General features: G+C 33.7%; 1 protein-coding gene across 1 annotated transcript in view; it reads left to right on the forward strand.

The window, feature by feature from the left end:
• LOC124633565 (guanylate cyclase 32E) overlaps window positions 1-18122 on the forward strand; it is a 133774-nt gene that overhangs the window by 60213 nt on the left and 55439 nt on the right. Inside the window, exons 7-8 of the mRNA XM_047168844.1 lie at window positions 2242-2332; window positions 5793-5877. Of these exons, the coding sequence (XP_047024800.1) occupies window positions 2242-2332; window positions 5793-5877 (176 nt within the window). The remainder of the gene's footprint in view (window positions 1-2241; window positions 2333-5792; window positions 5878-18122) is intronic.

Below are 18122 nucleotides of genomic sequence, written 5' to 3' on the forward strand. Positions count from 1 at the left end.
CTGACGATTTTACAACGGTTGGGTACATACCTTTTATGCTAGTAAATACTTTAAATAAATATATAAAGATCTGGATTTCGTCTCAAGGTATTCTATCAAAAATACAGTTTTTTTTTTGACAGTTACATAATTATATTTTCACTCCTATACGAACTACAAAGTATAACTACAAAGAATTATTCAATTTAGAACTTTAATTTCTCCGTAGACAGAAATTGTAAAGCAATTTAAAATACCCATTCCCTTTAAAAGAAACTGGGCCAAATAAAAACAAAGCCTACTTCTATCGCGAGGGAAAAACTAGTTCTAATTTTAAAGTTTAAAAAACAAAACAAAGAAACCACTTAATTTTCTGAACAACTAAAATAAATGAAAATCTAAAAAGAACAGGCTTGAAATGTTGTTATAAAAATAAGGAATATTTTAAAATAATACGATAATACGCTGGACCTATGAGTAAAAGAAAAACTAGATCACGTCTTTTTGAAAATATACTTAATCTGAGCTTAGTAACATTTAACGCAGCTTAAAAAATATCTTCTTCATAATTCTCAGAAAAAAACGGCTTAAAAATACTTGTATCAAGTTACTTAAAACAATTAATTTTTAATCGGAACTTCGTTGGTCCGATAACCAATTTTGTTTTGTATTTTGTTACGAAATAATCTATTCTAGCGATCAAATTGAAAGATTTTATAATTAAATACGGACATTTTCCTTCCCGGTCATTGACCCCAATTTGACACGAGTCCGCTTGCCTTTGTAGATTTCTCTAACAACCGATTCTCATATTGTATCGATGTATTGCTTTGCTTAGTAGAAGCTAGAAATTTGACATTAGCCCTATACAGTTAATTTCAAGTCCCGTGTATGAAACTGGGGCTGCGGGATTGTTCGAAAGAGTTACATAAAAGGCCTACGACGGAACACGACGGAACATGACGGTTTTTAGACAGTAAGAGTCTGACACTCCCTCACCGCTGGTAAGTAACCCACAGCGGGAGGGGTCATTTAATGATTTTTGACCTCGTTAAAAAAAGTCCCATGTATGAAAAACAACAGATAGACAGAATATTAGGAATGGCCGTAAGTTAATAAGTTACTGTTTACTACAAGTAAAGCTTAAAGTGCAAGCAAACTTGGACTTAAAATAAATAGTCTTAAGTCTCATAATGAGAATTTGCTTTTAGGAAGCGCATGAGAAAATAATTTTGTCACCTTTATTTAAATGGATGGATGATAAACATAAAGACGGATGATAAATTATACTTGTTGGTATATAATAAAGATATATAACGTGAGAAATCCTCGGGTATGAGATTAAGGCCAAGTGCTGGCCTATTTAAAACTACGGAGAGAGCCTTCAAGTTTATTTTTTTCTTAAACGTTTTACGCTATTGTTTTTGCAATGGTCCTGAGATTATTTCAAACAACTTTGTGTGAGTTACGTAGATTTAGTTTTATTTTTTAACAAGAATGTTTATATAGCATGGTTATAGTTTAAGGTATATATATAAGGGTAATAGTTGCCTGATAACAAAGATTTTAACAAATAAATAATTTCAAACAAGCAACCACATCAAAAATCTTCAGTTTTATATAGACCAGTTATGATAATGTAACATTTTCATAAATTTTTACTAATTTAAAAAATTTAAAGTCTGCTGCACAATGTAGATTTGAATTTTTACTGGAAATACCGAAAAAAGTCAAAAGAATGGAAACACTTTTCATAAATAATAAAGAACCTAACCCTAACTATTTCTGTGAAAAGATTTGAATGACTATTTCCAAACAATACTTTCGTTCTTTTGTTAAGCTTTCAAGTGGTTAAGAATTACATTTATTTTTTGTTGCAAGTTTCATGAAAAACATCTCGATGCCTTTTGCAAATACATAGATGTATTTTGTAGTAGCTTTTCGAAGTATTGTTGCTTTCTGAACTCTCGTAATAAATTACGGTTTTTTTATGAAAAAAAAAAACAATCTTTATTGGAACTTTATTCCTCTCGCAATGAGGTACTATATTATATACTACTACTGAATTCTTTTTCATTTTTCAATAGATGAAACGAACGAGTGCACATTCTATCCCATTACATTTTTAATCCTTTTTTTTTAATACTCTGCGTTGGTTTGTGTATACTCTAATTCTATATTCTTATGGTCTAAATGATCTTTAAGTAACTAGTCTATATTAAACTAGTCCATTACATGTATTTATTATTAATTTTTTACCAGAATACCTGGGCCAGAACAGCAGTGACGATGTTGTGGCGTTTCGCGCCGTGTTGCGGCTCACACCTTCCTTGCCAACCAACCCACACTATGAGTGAGTATATTTAAAGATTGTTTAACTTATATGTATAGTTTTAGGAGTTCCGTACCCAAGGGTAAAACGGAGCCTATTACCAAGACGGATATCGTGTCATTGGTTTATGTGTGAGAATTGATATGATTTTGAATATTATCGTTAACAGATCAGTAGCTGAAGCTAAAGAAACACTTTTTTCTATAAAATAAATCCGAATTTAGTAATATGCCTATCTATAACCGTCTCTTAAGGCTGACAAATATAATGCTGAACATCAAAATCGGTTCAGCCAAACGTGAGATATTGGCGCACCATATACAACGCAATACAAGGACCTTCTTTTTTGAAGTCGGTTAAAAACTAGAAACAAAGAAACAGTATTTAACACATTTTCAGTATAAACATTAATAAAATTATCCTGTACATGTTTCGTATACTCCAAAAATTTTACATCGTGACCCACATACGTTACCGACCTATTTCTTTTTAAATATTACGTTTTCATCTCAATTTGATTTCGATATATTTTTCCTTTATATAAAGAAGCTACGTGCTTTCAGTGCGATCGGCTAATCTTCCAGGTTAAGCTGTGCTTGACCCGTTTGCTTTATGGATTGGTGGCCCTAGTGCCTATGGAAATTTTTTTCTTAACTTTGTTAAATATTTTTATACTGAGAGTGGGTAATCATGATAGAATGTAACTATCTTAATTAGTGCCTTCTGGGTTTGTTTTATGCGTTATTGGAAAATTCCTTTTGTTCATTATGAAGATAAACTGTATATTATTGTAGAATTATCATCATCATCCACCGAGCCTTTTTCCCAACTATGTTGGGGTCGGCTTCCAGCTTCCTTCTCCTAACCGGATTCAGCTGAGTACCAGTGCTTTACAAGAAGCGACTGCCTATCTGACCTCCTCAACCCAGTTCCCGGGCAACCCAATACCCCTTGGTTAGACTGGTGTCAGACTTACTGGCTTCTGACTACCCGTAACGACTGCCAAGGATGTTTAATGACAGCCGGGACCTACAGTATTACGTGCCATCCGAAACACAGTCATTGTTGTCTAAGATATACTTAGAAAGTACATACAAACTTAGAAAAGTTGCATTGGTACTTGCCTGACCTGGGATCGAACCCGCGCCCTCATACTTGAGAGAAGTTGGTCCTTTACCCACCACTAGGCCACCACGACTTTATTATTGTAGAATTTTGTGGGGTTTTATTTTAATCGAGTGCTCTCAGTAAATTGTAAAAGAAGTCTCAATAGGCACAGAACAAATGACACAAATATTAAACATTGGAAATTTTTCAAGTCGTCGATATTTTTTTATTTGCAATATTTGTTATAAGAGGAGGCAAAAATAAATAACAGTCCACTTATTTTAAAAGTAATATTTCTCATTGCTTTGTTCCTACTCAAAAGGTTACAAGCTACGTGATAGCTACTACGAAGTCGTAGTACGCGTAGGCGCTGAGATTGCTACGGCGTAGTAAAAGCGTAGTCGTAGGCGGCGCAAGATTTATATCAAGTGCGTTTATATGTTGGCATTTAGTAAATTCAAAATATCAAAGCTATAATATACTTTTGATATATTGTGGTATACTGAAGTTTATTGAAAAAAAAAAAAAAAAACTTTAATATTTAATTTACGAAACTACATATACAAGGTGTTGATTTGCATTTGTGCCATAGTTCAGGAGGAGGACATACAATACGTAAATAATCGATTGGAATTACAGTAGATGGGAAATAACTAATATGCACTGCTTTTTTTGTCATTGCAATGTCGTGGTATTTCCGAAGTAATCCAATTTTATGAATGAAATTTATGAGTGATCGTTGCGTATGCTTTGTGTTTGCGTTTGTGTGAGGGCGCAGCACGGTTTTAACGCCAGTAACATACGCGCCAAGTTTAAATAAGGCTAGATGACATTTACGGAATTCCGAAAAAATTAAAGAAAAAAATTACGTACCAATTTTTTTATTGATTTGGGTCGAGAATCATTAGCATAATTACCTCCTTGAATATGGCACGGATGCAAATCAACAGCTTGTACAGTTTCGATAGAGGCCATAGTTGGTCTCTAATTTTTATTACTAGCCATTTTCCTGTGGTTTCTCCCGCCTCCCTTAGGAACTACTGCCCGTACCGGGAGGCAAAAAATTGCCTATATTACTCGGAAAGAATGTAGCTTTCCTTAGCTAAAAGATTTTTGAAATCGGTTCAGTACTTTCGGAGCCTTTAATATACAGACAAACAAACAAAATATACAGACAAACAAACAAAATATACAGACAAACAAACAAAATATACAGACAAACAAACAAAATATACAGACAAACAAATAAAATATACAGACAAACAAACAAAAAATGATTCTTTTTTATTACATTAGTATAGAAATGCGGACAAAGTTTACTTCACTTCTTGAATGAACTAAAATTTTATTCAATAAATTCTTCTCCAAATAAATATCAAGACATATAAATACTCATTTCACAACTACAAACACCTTGAAATAAAAAATCAGTAACATCCTCAGAAACAGTCTTAACACTCATCAAACTGAGCACGAACACTAATCCTCACACCTGTCACAATACTATAAAATAACTTCAGCAGAAAACTACAATAACCAGGTTTATTTATACCTTCAGGTTATTGTCCTAGAATGACCTAGTTTTAACTTATACTCATCGTGTTCAAGGATCTGTTGGGAAACTACACCTCATTTCATTTGTATGGGAAAAGTTAGGTACGGCTTATTTTAGTACATTCAAGGGTTTTCATGGATGCGAGAGGCCGAAAATCGATCTCAGTGGCGTGCACTTGGAGAGGCCTATGTCCAGCAGTGGACTGCGATAGGCTGATGATGATGATGATGATGAAGGGTTTTTATGTGAATAGTTCTAAGAATAGCCTGTTTACTGTTTCCAATAGTTTGCCTATTAACACATGTTGAAGTTTAGTAAGAGACTTTGAAAAGTTTTAGTTGGTCGAGTTTGTATAAATCAGTATGGCGTTGAATGCTAATGCGCACATTACAATGATCAGGTATCCGGCTGGTATCAGACTGAATAACAAGTTTAATTGGATTCAAGATAACTTTCAAAATAATCGGTAAGACAACCATCGGTCTAACTATGCCCTGATAGTTTAGCCAGCATTGTGCAGGGGCACGGAAACTGTAAAAAAATCTGGGGAAAGATTATTTGTTTCCTTTTCCAAAAATCTCCTCAACAGAAAAAAAAGAAACTCAACAGAAAATATCATCTGATTATTCTTATTCCAACTATATTGGGAATGTCATTCAGTCTAACAAAACATAGAGAGACGCCCTGTCTGACCTTCTCAACCATGTCGCCTGGGCAACTTGAAACCTAAGACTGGTTGAAGGAATTTCTGTATTACTTAGTAGGTAGGCTGATATTTTTTTGTTATAAACAATAGTAAAATAACAATTTTTTTCTCAGGATGCTGTGTCAAATGATACGGAAGATGTCGGCTGCTCCACCATTTTGCGTGCCGAATTACCACATGCTCTTCGATACTGCATGGGTAAGTTCATCTAATTTTTATAACTTATTAAATAAATAATCAGGACTTAAAGACATAAGAAAAGATGGATGGATTGCCTGAAAGACGACATGAATAGGAAGAGAGTGAATCTCAGTATGATGAGTGACAGACGAAAATGTAAGAGGATGACATATTGCGCCGACCTCAAATAAAATTGGGAACAGGGCAGGAGGAAGAAGAAGAACCCTTTGAATGCCGGTGCGCGAGACATAATTGATTTTCTATTGTTCTCTAATTAGCGGCATTGAAGTAGTTAAATGCGATACTGTATACAAAGGTTTTTTCCTTTTTATTTTACTGTCTTTTCGGCTAAATTGCACCAACTGTGTTCACGGGTGGACTGATGACAGGTCACATGGTCTTATAACTTTTGTAGGAGATTCAACTAGTGTGTGTCGCTGTGACGCACACAAACGTATCAACTGGTTTACTCGCTGTATCAAACAGTAACACACTGTTTGCTAACATTTCTAAAAATGTCCACGAAACTACAGACTACGTACAAAATATTCGCGAAACATGTTAGCAGTGGACTCGCTCCGACACGTAAATATTTTTTGTTCGCGAACAATAGAATTGATGGAATCTCCCTGTTATATGTAGCTGCAATAACGTCTGTTTTGTATAAATCTGTATTGCTTTAATAAACCTATAATGGTTATACGGTTTTATTTGGTACTAGGGAATTTTGAGGAAAATGGTTATAATATTATTTAAAAGTTTTTTGTTCTTTTAAAAAATATTTAAAAGAACAAAAATATATTTTGAAAAGCAATTAAAATTGTTCCAACCCAGGCTTTTACGTAGAATAGGGGTCGTTTTCAAAAAAATTGTAAAAAACAGATATGAAACAGATAGGAAAGCTATATTGTTATAACGGAAAAGTAACAGAGACGAATTATTAGGGTCAGTATATAACGACGTACTTTTAAAAGAAAATAAGTAGATAGTAGTATTCGAATTGTTCTCTATAATTTCGCTGTCGACCACCTGGTGTTAGTGGCATATTGCCTGTGAAGAAAAGAAAACCTTAATACATAAATATTAAATATTCTAAAACAAACCCCACAGCAATTCTTATACCCGAACTAAAGCCATTCGTAGGTAGGTAACTATACCAAACTTATCCCATATATAATACATGATGTTACCTGCAAATATCGATTGTAAAAATGTATATCGATAGAAAACATTTTCGAGTTTTATATTTTATTAGTGGATTGATTTTTATTTACTCTGTTCATGTCGAATTTTCGTAAAGATACCTTTATAAAATTATAAAATAAAAAGAAAAGTGGTAGGTTTGATTAAATACGTTTTTATCTCGGTACGTACACTGTGAACAAACCTTAACCGTTCATATCTGTTACGTCACAGAAAAAAGTAATCGATATGATAACCGATATGAATAAATTGCTTGTGTCTAATCTAAAAAAATCTCTTTTTCAATGCTAATTCTTACTTTATACGAAACTTGTATAGTACAGTGATAGTGTCAATATACATTTATTCTAAGCTGAGTTATAAAACAGTAAAAGTACTTACCGATACTTTAAAAGTCTCACAGTAATAAGTAACTTTTAATTGTCGAATAATCACTGCACCACAATATTTCGTGCTTGTTGCGCTTCTCAAAATTACCGAACATTTTTGATTCGTCGATTCTTTTGACAGTTCAGTTGCTAATGTTTTAGGTAAAATAATTTTGATAACTACTACAAAAATATTAAAATTACTAATGTAACAGACAGGAATAACAGAAATGAAGTGAAATCAAGACTTGCTTTAATTAATTATTCCTGAATTCTGCGTGTTATATTTCATGATAATTTTAGCAAATTCCTTCAGGTTCCACAATGCTCTGCTGAGAAATCAATTATTTGTCAGTTAAAATACTAATATTGAATAATAAAATGTTTTCTAAATGTCGCGCCAAGAATGTGGACACGCATTGCTTATATGAAAACAAATGTTCTACGTTGTAGTTTTCTTTTAAAATTAATCATTCATTGAGGATTATGGGGCGTTATTTTTGTTTTTCATAATGCTGAAATAAATGTTTATTCTGTTTTAAGAGTAATTAGCTAGTAGCTATTCTTTAAAAAAGAATAACTCTGTTGGACGTTTTAATATACAATTTTTTTGAATATGACCCATAGATAATTAAAATTCGTTATAAATCGAAAGCTAGTATAATAAAAAATAAACTTTGCAAAAATGCTGCAGGTATTGGAAAAGGCTTTAAATGGTTGAAACTGCGGTTATATAATAATGGTAGTCAGATTATGTTTAAATTCGGGAACAATAATAATCAAATAATCCACACATATTATCCTTGCATTATGCAAATCTTACACAAGTTCTACCACATACATGTTATACAACACCACAATAAGCAGCAATTTGAGCTAAACCAATGGAGAACAAAATTACTAGCGGAGGTGCCATAACGGAAAATCTCCTAAGAAAGTAGCGCGACAACATTCGGGTGCGAGGGGAACGAGGAACGTTACTGTTATCGCACTTATACGCCTTCTTAGGACCTAATCATATTTGTAATACCAAAAATCCTTGACAGATGTCTCAAAGAACCCTAACGTTTCGTTAGTTTACTCGTTACTGATCGTTTTAGTCAAGTATTTGACCTAGAAGAAGACGCCTGACCTACCTTAATTAAGGCATCTCCACTCAACTTCCTTACTCCGTGGTTACACAGTTGTTAACACGTCTAGATGGTGCACAACTCCTAGATGTGGCCTAGTTGCAGGGCTTCGACCTGACCTATCTCAAGGCGATATCAGTTGAAGCCTTGTTCCATACTTCCTTTATCGGGAAAGGATACCGTTGTTATAGATCCGATGATGTAATACGTTCGAGTTTCAAGTCTTATTGGAACTTCTAGTAGCTGTTTTGCTGTGTTATTTGTCTTCGGAAGTATCTTTGAAAGTCTCACTATGATTCTCTGTAAAAGTCTGTTTGAATTTTTTTTGTTGGGTTTTGATTTCGAATAGATTTTTTAATATTATTCTGTAGGTCCCGGATAATATGAGCCATTCGTAATTGTCGAAGTTAAGCAACGGTTCCCATGTAACGATCAGACCGTAATTGGCTGAGTATATTCTCAGCCAACCATCTCTAGGTACACATTATATTAAAGATCTAAAAAACGAATAGTTTGTTGTTTCAAAATAAACCTGCCTTGTAGCAATATTTTGTGTGTCAGTTTGGTCCGTCACTACCTATATTTAAAGTCGAAATTAAATATATATAGCAGATTTGCTTCTTCGTTGCTGCATGTTTAATCACATTTAATCTCTTTACAGTGGTTCAAACATGAAGCTGACCCCAACATAGTTTGGGAAAAAGGCTCGGAGGATGATGACAGTGGTTCAAACATTTAACAAAAGCCACCATTGATAAAATCAAATGGAAGACTATATTCACTTGAAATCAGTTCCCATTTATTTTGAAATCTGATAACCATTGATACGGCTTATAAAGAGATTTGATATTTTAACGGTAGTTTATTTTACACTGAGTTAAAAGCTTTTGCCGTTAGCATCATGTAAGTAGGTTACCGGGTTGTTACCGTGTTGCTACCGAGTTGTTACCGGTTCAAATTAACGTGGAATCGGTGCGACATCGGTATGGCAAATATTTCATCAGGACTAACTGTGAAATGCGAAATGCGTTCCTAGTTTAGATATCGTACGAATGAAGCTTTGTGCTAGCACTTTGGTGCGTATTTCCTTATTATAGAACAAGGTAATTGAACTTACATAGTGATCAAAGACTTTTCTATTTTCATAAGATGAGAACCTTTGAATATTGATCAAAGTACTAATAATGTAATTTGGAATTTATTAACAAATAATTTGATGTTCAAAGTAAGTTTCGTATAAAATATAGATAAATACTCACAATGGGATTGAGTACCTATGTAAACTGTCTAAATTGTGAATTTACTAAAAGGCTTGTCATCCTTCATATAAGTATCTATAAAATCAGTGAAAATCAGGAAACATATTTTATGGTAACTTTGAGCATAAAGAGGATTTCAAACCACCAAATGACCAATACCCGAGAACAAAACTACAATTACTACAACTCAGTACCTAGATTGAATTTCCAAAAGTGTACATTGTAACATCTGGTACAAAGTAAATGAACATTTATAGTTTAAACATTACGGATATTTGTAAAACTCGAGCAGTTCCGAGAGGGTTTACGATGTCAAACAAACGCTTGGCAGCTGTTGGGATAGGTCTTTATACCTAACTAGTGTATGACGTCATTATATCTATCTATCTCTGAGAAATGCTTTTGGTTAATAATGCGGAGTATTCTCAAACTATAATATTATGTTGCTAAATGTATATTATAACTAGCTTCCATCAATGGTTTCATAGGCATCTCGTGGGACATACTATAGTCAATTTAAGAGCACGCACAGTACAACTATTTAGTCCGTCAGTATGAAGAAAAATGGAAGTATACATGTGACAACGGTTAGGTATTTGTTAGGTTTAAGACTAACTTAAAAGTTTGATTGAATCACGGAGGATAAATTGAATTCACGTATTAAAAAAAAGTTTTTTTTTCCTACCAACTGGCGACTAAATAGACTAAATAGTGCTCGCTCTTATAGTTGAAATGCTACGGTTATTTGTAAAACTCGAGTAGTTCCGAGAGGGTTTATGATGTCAAACAAACGCTTAGCAGCTGTTGGGATAGGTCTTCAGTACGTAACTAGTGTATGACGTTACATAGCTTCATTATATACCTAAGTATCTCTCTCTGTGAAATGCTTCTTAGTATTAATTATGTTAGTGATATTGTCAGAAAGTTTAAATTTGTTTTTTTTTTATTGAAACTAGTTTCTTTTACTAGTTTCGCCATCACGCACCCGAATAAAAAATAATCTTCGTTGGTAAATGACCCTTCTCTTCTAACAGTGAAAAAAAAAAACAGATTTAACGGACCTATAGTCCTCATGAAGAGCATGTTCAAGTAAACAAACACAAACAAATAAATGAACAACATTTTTACTAAATAAATGCTTCTTGCTTTGGATCAAAATGGTACCATCATTTCGAGTTCCAATATGGAAATTAAATTGCATTTTTTCCTTTAACTTATGCAGTCAATTCAAATTTGACTTTCAACATTAACCCAAGGATAATAATATGACAAAAAATCCCTTTTCTTGTAAAAAAATATGCTAATATATGTCGTTGAATTTATTAACATTATTTTGCACAATTTTGATGTTACCTATTTTGTTTTTTCTTGTTTATTTTGGCTGACATGAAAGGTGACTTTGGTTCAGTTGATATAATATTATTTACGTCTAAACAATATTCGTTCAAGTCTGCAATGAAGGAAAAATACTACAAAATGAGACAGTGGAATTTGCCTGTATTTGGCACTTCAAATGAGACGGCTAGATGAAGGCAATATAATTTTAATAATGTTGCTAAAATATAAAAATATAGGTATTTTATTTTAGGCAATGAAAAACTATTGTACTTAGCGATATTGCCATTTTACAAAAAGTAATTAGATGAAAAACATATTTAAGGACAATAAAACATTTATTGAACAGAAACTACCCCTATAAAAAAATACAATATAAACTACAAAACTCTTTAAATTTCTCTATCACAAGAGAAATAACGTAAGTACTCTATAGTCATTCGGAAAATACGGCCTTTCTTCAAGAAGTCAGACTCAACAGTCTGATGGACAGGCCCTTTGTTAGTCGAGCAACGGGAAATATAGGAGCACAGAGCGTTGTTAAAAGCGTGACCTTACTATGATGTTGTTATGAATGTGAATAAGTTTGATTTCTGTACTCCGCTGTATTAGAATTAGAATTTATTTATTTGCTTGAAATATGGTTACAATTACAGGTCTTAAAATACCATTATGTCTCTTCATAGCATGTATGGTTATGGAACTGCTGTGTTAGAAGAGTAATAAAGTCTACGTTGTTTTTGGCAATGATGATAATAACATTTTAGTTATTTATTTTCAAATTTTAAATATAACTATAATAATATCCATCCATACAATAAATCTGCAGAGAAGTCACTTTTGTACATGGAATATTTTGAAAAAAAAAAAATTGCCGGCGTTCTAAAGGATAACTAACAGAACCCATTTCTAGCATTTCTGGAATTTTTGTAAAAATATAAAAAAGGTAGCAATCGATATCGTAAATAGGGTAAAAGTTCCGGTGGTTAGGGCACAAGATAATAATTATGATTTACATCGAGGCTCCCCTTAGCTCCGCCAATTCAATTAAGTAGTAATATTTAGAAGCTATTACTAAATTGTAATCTAGCGTGGGTTACAATGATTCGATTCATAGACTAAATAGATATAAATTATACTAGACTTAAGATTAGATAGTGTGGGAGGTTATTGATTTTATGAAAAAGTAGGCAAGTGACATATTTGAATAATGAGCAGAAAATATCAGTATCTCAATATCAATTCTGATTTTTTCATTATTTCTTAGTACCTTTGTCTATTCACTTATTTTAATATTTGATTTGATGCCAAGAAACAGATTGAACCATTTAGGAAGCGCTATTTTTATTTTTAAATTATCAATATCTCCTAAAAAAATACAAAAGCAGATCACAAAATATTCAAAATACAATTTATTCTCAATAACGCTGGACACTGCAAAAGTGATACAAACTTACACTTTTACACAAACCAGACTCTATATTATATTTACATAACCTCCCGCCACCAACTTTATTACTACACGGTAAATAATAAGTAAAACGTCAACTACAAACAAATAGGACGTCAAAGCGCTCTCATAAACGTGACGTAAGAGCGCGTTCCCATTGCATCATGCGTGATATAATATCGTGTCGGTGTCGTTGAACGTCGTTATTTACGATAGTACGATATTTTATTGTTTTTCGCCAGTTGTTTTGTGTTAGGGGAAAATAATGTGTTGTTGTTCGATGGTTAATCAATCAATATTTTTATTTATTTATTTATGAGAGGTAGCTTCACAACTGACAGTACATTACACGAAATCATCATTCCAAACATTACGCCAATTATGAAGTACACATTTTATTATTTGTGACAGTTCAGTTATCTTTTATCGGTTCCCATTGCCACGCCATGATGTGTTCTCTCACATCAAAAAGACATCCAAATTGATAACCTCCTCTGTTTTTAAACGGTTTTATTTAGCTCACCCCGTTTGTTTTATTTATTATTTATTCATTCTTGGGTCAAATTTAGAAATTAAAATTTCAGTGCCTTCCTGTTGTCAGATTGATCTGAAATTTGGTACACACCTTTAATTCCGATGACAATACAATATAGTAATATCAATAACATTGTAAATCCAAGATGGCCGCCGGTACAAAATGGCGGATTACATATTTTTCCACAACCCCCTCAATATGGGTATCAAATGAAAGGGCTACTCAAGTAGAATACTGTCAACAACCCCAACGGGGCCCAACAGGGCCAAGGCCTGCCTGGGCTGCGGGATTGTCCTAAAGAGTTACCGTGGTCGTGGTACATAAAAGGCCTACGACGAAAAACAACGGTTTTTAGTCAGTAAGAGTCTAGCACTCCCTCACCGCTGCTGACCCATGTATAGAATGAAGAATATTCGGTAGGCATTTTCATTAAATACTAAAAACTAGATAATAAAAAATCGGTAAAAAAACTTTTAAGTTAAACGGTTTTATATCTTATGTGCACTGAAAAATAAAAAATAAAAAAACAGTTACTTACCTATAAACCTACGTAGGTGGTCCCGGTCATATAAGACTAAAATAAAAACGTGGGGCCCTCTGAAATCCTACTTATGGCAAAGCATATCTTTATACTTTCGTAGATCGTGAGCTCGGCGTTCGCTGATGAAGCCGCTACGGCTGATAATTGATTGTCAAAATCTCCAGTTATGATTATAGTAAGTCGATGCAATCCACACCTATTATACCTCTAGCTAGAAGAAAATATTACAACAATAGTTACGGAATGGGCCCCACGTTTTTATTTTAGTCTTATATGACCGGGACCACCTACGTAGGTTTATAGGTAAGTAACTGTTTTTTTATTTTTTATTTTTCAGTGCACATAAGATATAAAACCGTTTAACTTAAAAGTTTTTTTACCGATTTTTTGTTTCGGATATTCGGTTTAAAAGTGGAATCATTAGGTAATGTATGTAGTTACCTATATTTTCATAAACTGTTTTAATGCACAAAAAAAAATCCAAAAGGCGTTTGAAATTGCCAAGGATTTAGACACGTTAACAATTGCTTGTTGAAAAATCAAATTATTGCAATTTTACGCCGCGCCGTATCGAGACAGTGGAAACGCGTCCTCACAGCTCCAACTATGTACGGAGTGCAACTCAAATTGAGTTGTGCAGGTCAGGATTGCGTCCGTCTTGTTTGCTGACGCTACGTGAGAGACATGACAGATTGCATTCAGCCTCCGCGCTGACCTTCCTTTTGCAGGCTTTTGTCTATGGTGGCGGTCCATGAAGGATGAATAGGTGTGAAAAGATATCCTTGAATTTATAAGTCTGTTAGGTGGATACTGTGGTATTAGAAAGGTGTACTACATATCCTTGTATGTATTATAAAAGCGGACGTTTGCATGTATGGACGTTTGTTTTTCTTGAACAACCTGGTGAATTTCGGTAAAACTAGCAGTAGTACAACTCACAGGCTTGTTTTCCCTCGTCTTCTCGAGATGATGGTGAAACTATTTTGAAATGTATATCAAAAAATATTTATATTTATAATTTTGTTTGCTTGAAAATTAAGTAATTTCTTATTGAACTCAACAAAACAAAAATAGTTTATTACCCGACTGCGAAGAAGATAGTTATGTATTGTTAAAGGTAGTAGTAGTTTATCTCAGAAAAGAGCATACCAAGCAATAAAATGCGACTAAAGAAAACGTTGAGAATCAAAACTTTAAAAGAAAAGCAATATTCTTGTTTTACAGCGAACTGACTAAAAGTAGGTCACACCAAGATTTTCTTGAACAACATGAAATGATGGACAGATATACAAACTTTGTACATACAAGAAGTATATGAAGTTTTTACTACCAACGTATCTTAGTACTAAGATACGGTCAAGCTTGAGAACTGTGAACCCAGACTTTGCGAGTCTGCCAGAATTTCGAGAGAAAAATATTTTTTTTATTCTGAAAATGTATTAAATACTCTGGTTCAGTGCAGAGAATTACGCAATTTTGAGTAAAAACAAAAAGATTTTGCGAGTGCATCTGGTAAGCTATCGAAATATAGTTTTTTTCTAGAAAGAGAACCTTTTTATTGAAAAAATTAAAATCCTTAAAACAACAGTTTCGTTTAAAATTCTTAAAATTCGAGTTAAAAATTATAGCAAACTGACGTTTATATGTTGTCGGTGAACTTGGCATTACATTCAGTAAAAATATAGAAACAGAAAAAAATATCTATTTATAAAAATAAACCACTATCAATAAACTATTCCAAGAAAATAAACTGCCTCTTCAAACGTTAAGGAAATACACTTAATTGCAATTAAAACGTGGCACACAAGCTGACGTAGTGACGTAGGTCAGGGCTCGCGTAAAGTCGATCCACAGCAGTACTAGAATTATGCAAAATTCAGTTCATTGATACAAACAGAATAGCATATAATAAAAATAATACACTATGTATGTATTGAGATATGGTACAAGAGACAACTATGAGAAGAAACTGATTTTTCAAAGGTCATGGAAATACATAAATTTATCTTACGATTTGATTTTAATTTTAACTTAGCCTTAGAAATTATTACAAGCTGTTATGATATAGCCAAACATGCTTCTTAATTTATATGCTACTAGCTTTTGCCCGCGACTCCGTTCGCGTGGAATAGTGACTTCCGGCAGATTTTTGGTTTTACCCACATAGTTCCCGATCTCGCGGGATTTTTGAGAAGTTCCCGCTCCCGCAGGATTTTTGGGATAAAAACTATCCTATGTCCTTTCTCGAGTTCCAAACTATGTCTGTACCAAATTAAAACAACATGAACCGAACTCGTGTAACGATCGACACCATTGCGCGTAGTACTAATAGAATTATCTATACTCCGTTAGAGCATTTTCTTTGTAGTAAAACTTTTATTATATTAATATTATTTTTTTTACACCTTTTTACTGTTTATTTACATTTTTCTGATGGATTTTCCGATGAATTTAAACAATAACATGAACCGAACACGTGTAATGACAGCTGAGTCCGCGCTGAGGCTGTGCGCGATCTCGAGATGAACTGCCCTCGTTGTGAGACACGTGAACAGCGCCACGTATCGCTTGTGATGTTGACGACCGACGGTGACTGACAGCGGGCCGAAATAATCAAGCCCGGTGTATGTGAACGGCCTGCGGTGATGAGCTAGGCGTGTCTTCGGGTGGTCGCCGGTTGCCGGCGATAACAGAATTTCCCCAGTATTTAATGGATGTTATTTTACATATAAACCTTTCTCTTCAATTACTTTATCTGTTAAAACCGCATGAAAATCGGTTGCGTAGTTCTGAAAATTTAAGCGTACACAGGGACAGAAAAAGCGACTTTGTTTTATACTATGTAGGTAGTGATGATGATGATGATGATGATGATGTAACACCAAAACACCATATTTTAAAGAAAAGAAACGATTTATCATTACTACACTCAATTGCAATTAAAACGGGGCACACAAGCTGACGCAGTGAGATAGGTCAGGGACTTGAGTCGATCAACAGTACTGGAATAGAATTTCATCTCAATCTTTAATATGAATATTGTTATTGCATTTCTAAGGTTTTGTATTCTGAAGTTAATATAGCTTATGAGATTTTGCTTGTAAAATTGCCCTAGTTAAAGGATTATTGAGGATGCATGATTTCAAATATGATCTTTGATTTAAAATATATTCTTAGTTTTTATCCCAGTTTTATTGGGGTCAGTACAGCACGTCTTCTTCTTCCATTATTTTCTGTCCGACGGTATCTTTTACGTAATATTATTTCCAGTCATGTCATCTTCCACATAACCCATCTATTAAAATGTTGGCACCTACCTACTCTTTGACAAATCATTTAAATTTTTTGCATTCGATACAGGATTCCAATGTTTTTTTCATATATAAACCTTTTAGGTCTCCATTTTAGTAATTGAGCCTGAAAGGGTTTTAAAATAGGTCAATCCGATAGAAAAACGAAAAAAAAAAATAGTTCAACAAAACAGCTGTTATACTCGACTGTCATTCCCCAAGTGTATGGGCCGATAGTAATAAAAACAATACAGTATAACTGCGCCGTAAGTAGGACAGTTGGGTATAACAACATCCGTGGCACGGAGTAAGGGAAGATAAGCGGAGATGTCATAATGCAGGTAGATCAGGTGCCTTCTTCTAAGTCAAATTCGGTGGGCATGACCAAAAAGATCAGTTTTACGAGTGAAGTAACTAGGCGTTCTGTTCCTTTGAGACATCTGTCAACGATTTTTGGTACTACAAAAAATGTTTACATCCGAAGAAGGCGTATAAGAAGGCATATTTAACTGTACACTGAGCGAATTCACAAGGGCTACTGAGACTACTAAAGGCTACTGAGTAGTATGTAAGGATATATAGTTAAGTTATACTTTAGAAAATATTTGTATGTACTATGTCGAATTAGGTTTAGATATCTGTAATGGCAAAGTATCTATGCGAAATAAATAAATGAATAAGACAGTTACGTTCCTCGTCCCCCGAACACCCGCATTTTGGCGCGCTACTTTCTTAGGAGATTTTCCGTTATGGCACCTCCGCTAGTTATTTAATTCTTCATGGTATAACAGCATCCGAGGTTACCGTAACGAGGCGCACTGCAGGATATTATTTCTGTCCATACTTTGTCACAAATAGAATCATATTTATAAAGGAAATTGACCAAGTCAACTTGTTTCTTGAAAACCGGAAAATATGTACACTTGACGGAAATTAATCTGGGACAGTTTTAAAATAGAATTTCATGAAAATGTAGAAAGTGTAGCTTAGAAAGTTATTTATTGAATTAATATGAATAATATTAATACGTTCCTATAAGTCTTCTTTAGATATAGTCGGATAATATTTGTAGGACATCTTAGGTAGAAAAAAAAAACATTTTTTACTGCACTTGAGTTTACAGGCTTTACCTTGGCACAAAAATAAACTTAT

The sequence above is a fragment of the Helicoverpa zea genome, chromosome 9 (genome assembly GCF_022581195.2).
Source record: "Helicoverpa zea isolate HzStark_Cry1AcR chromosome 9, ilHelZeax1.1, whole genome shotgun sequence".
In the NCBI taxonomy this organism is placed as follows: domain Eukaryota; kingdom Metazoa; phylum Arthropoda; class Insecta; order Lepidoptera; family Noctuidae; genus Helicoverpa; species Helicoverpa zea.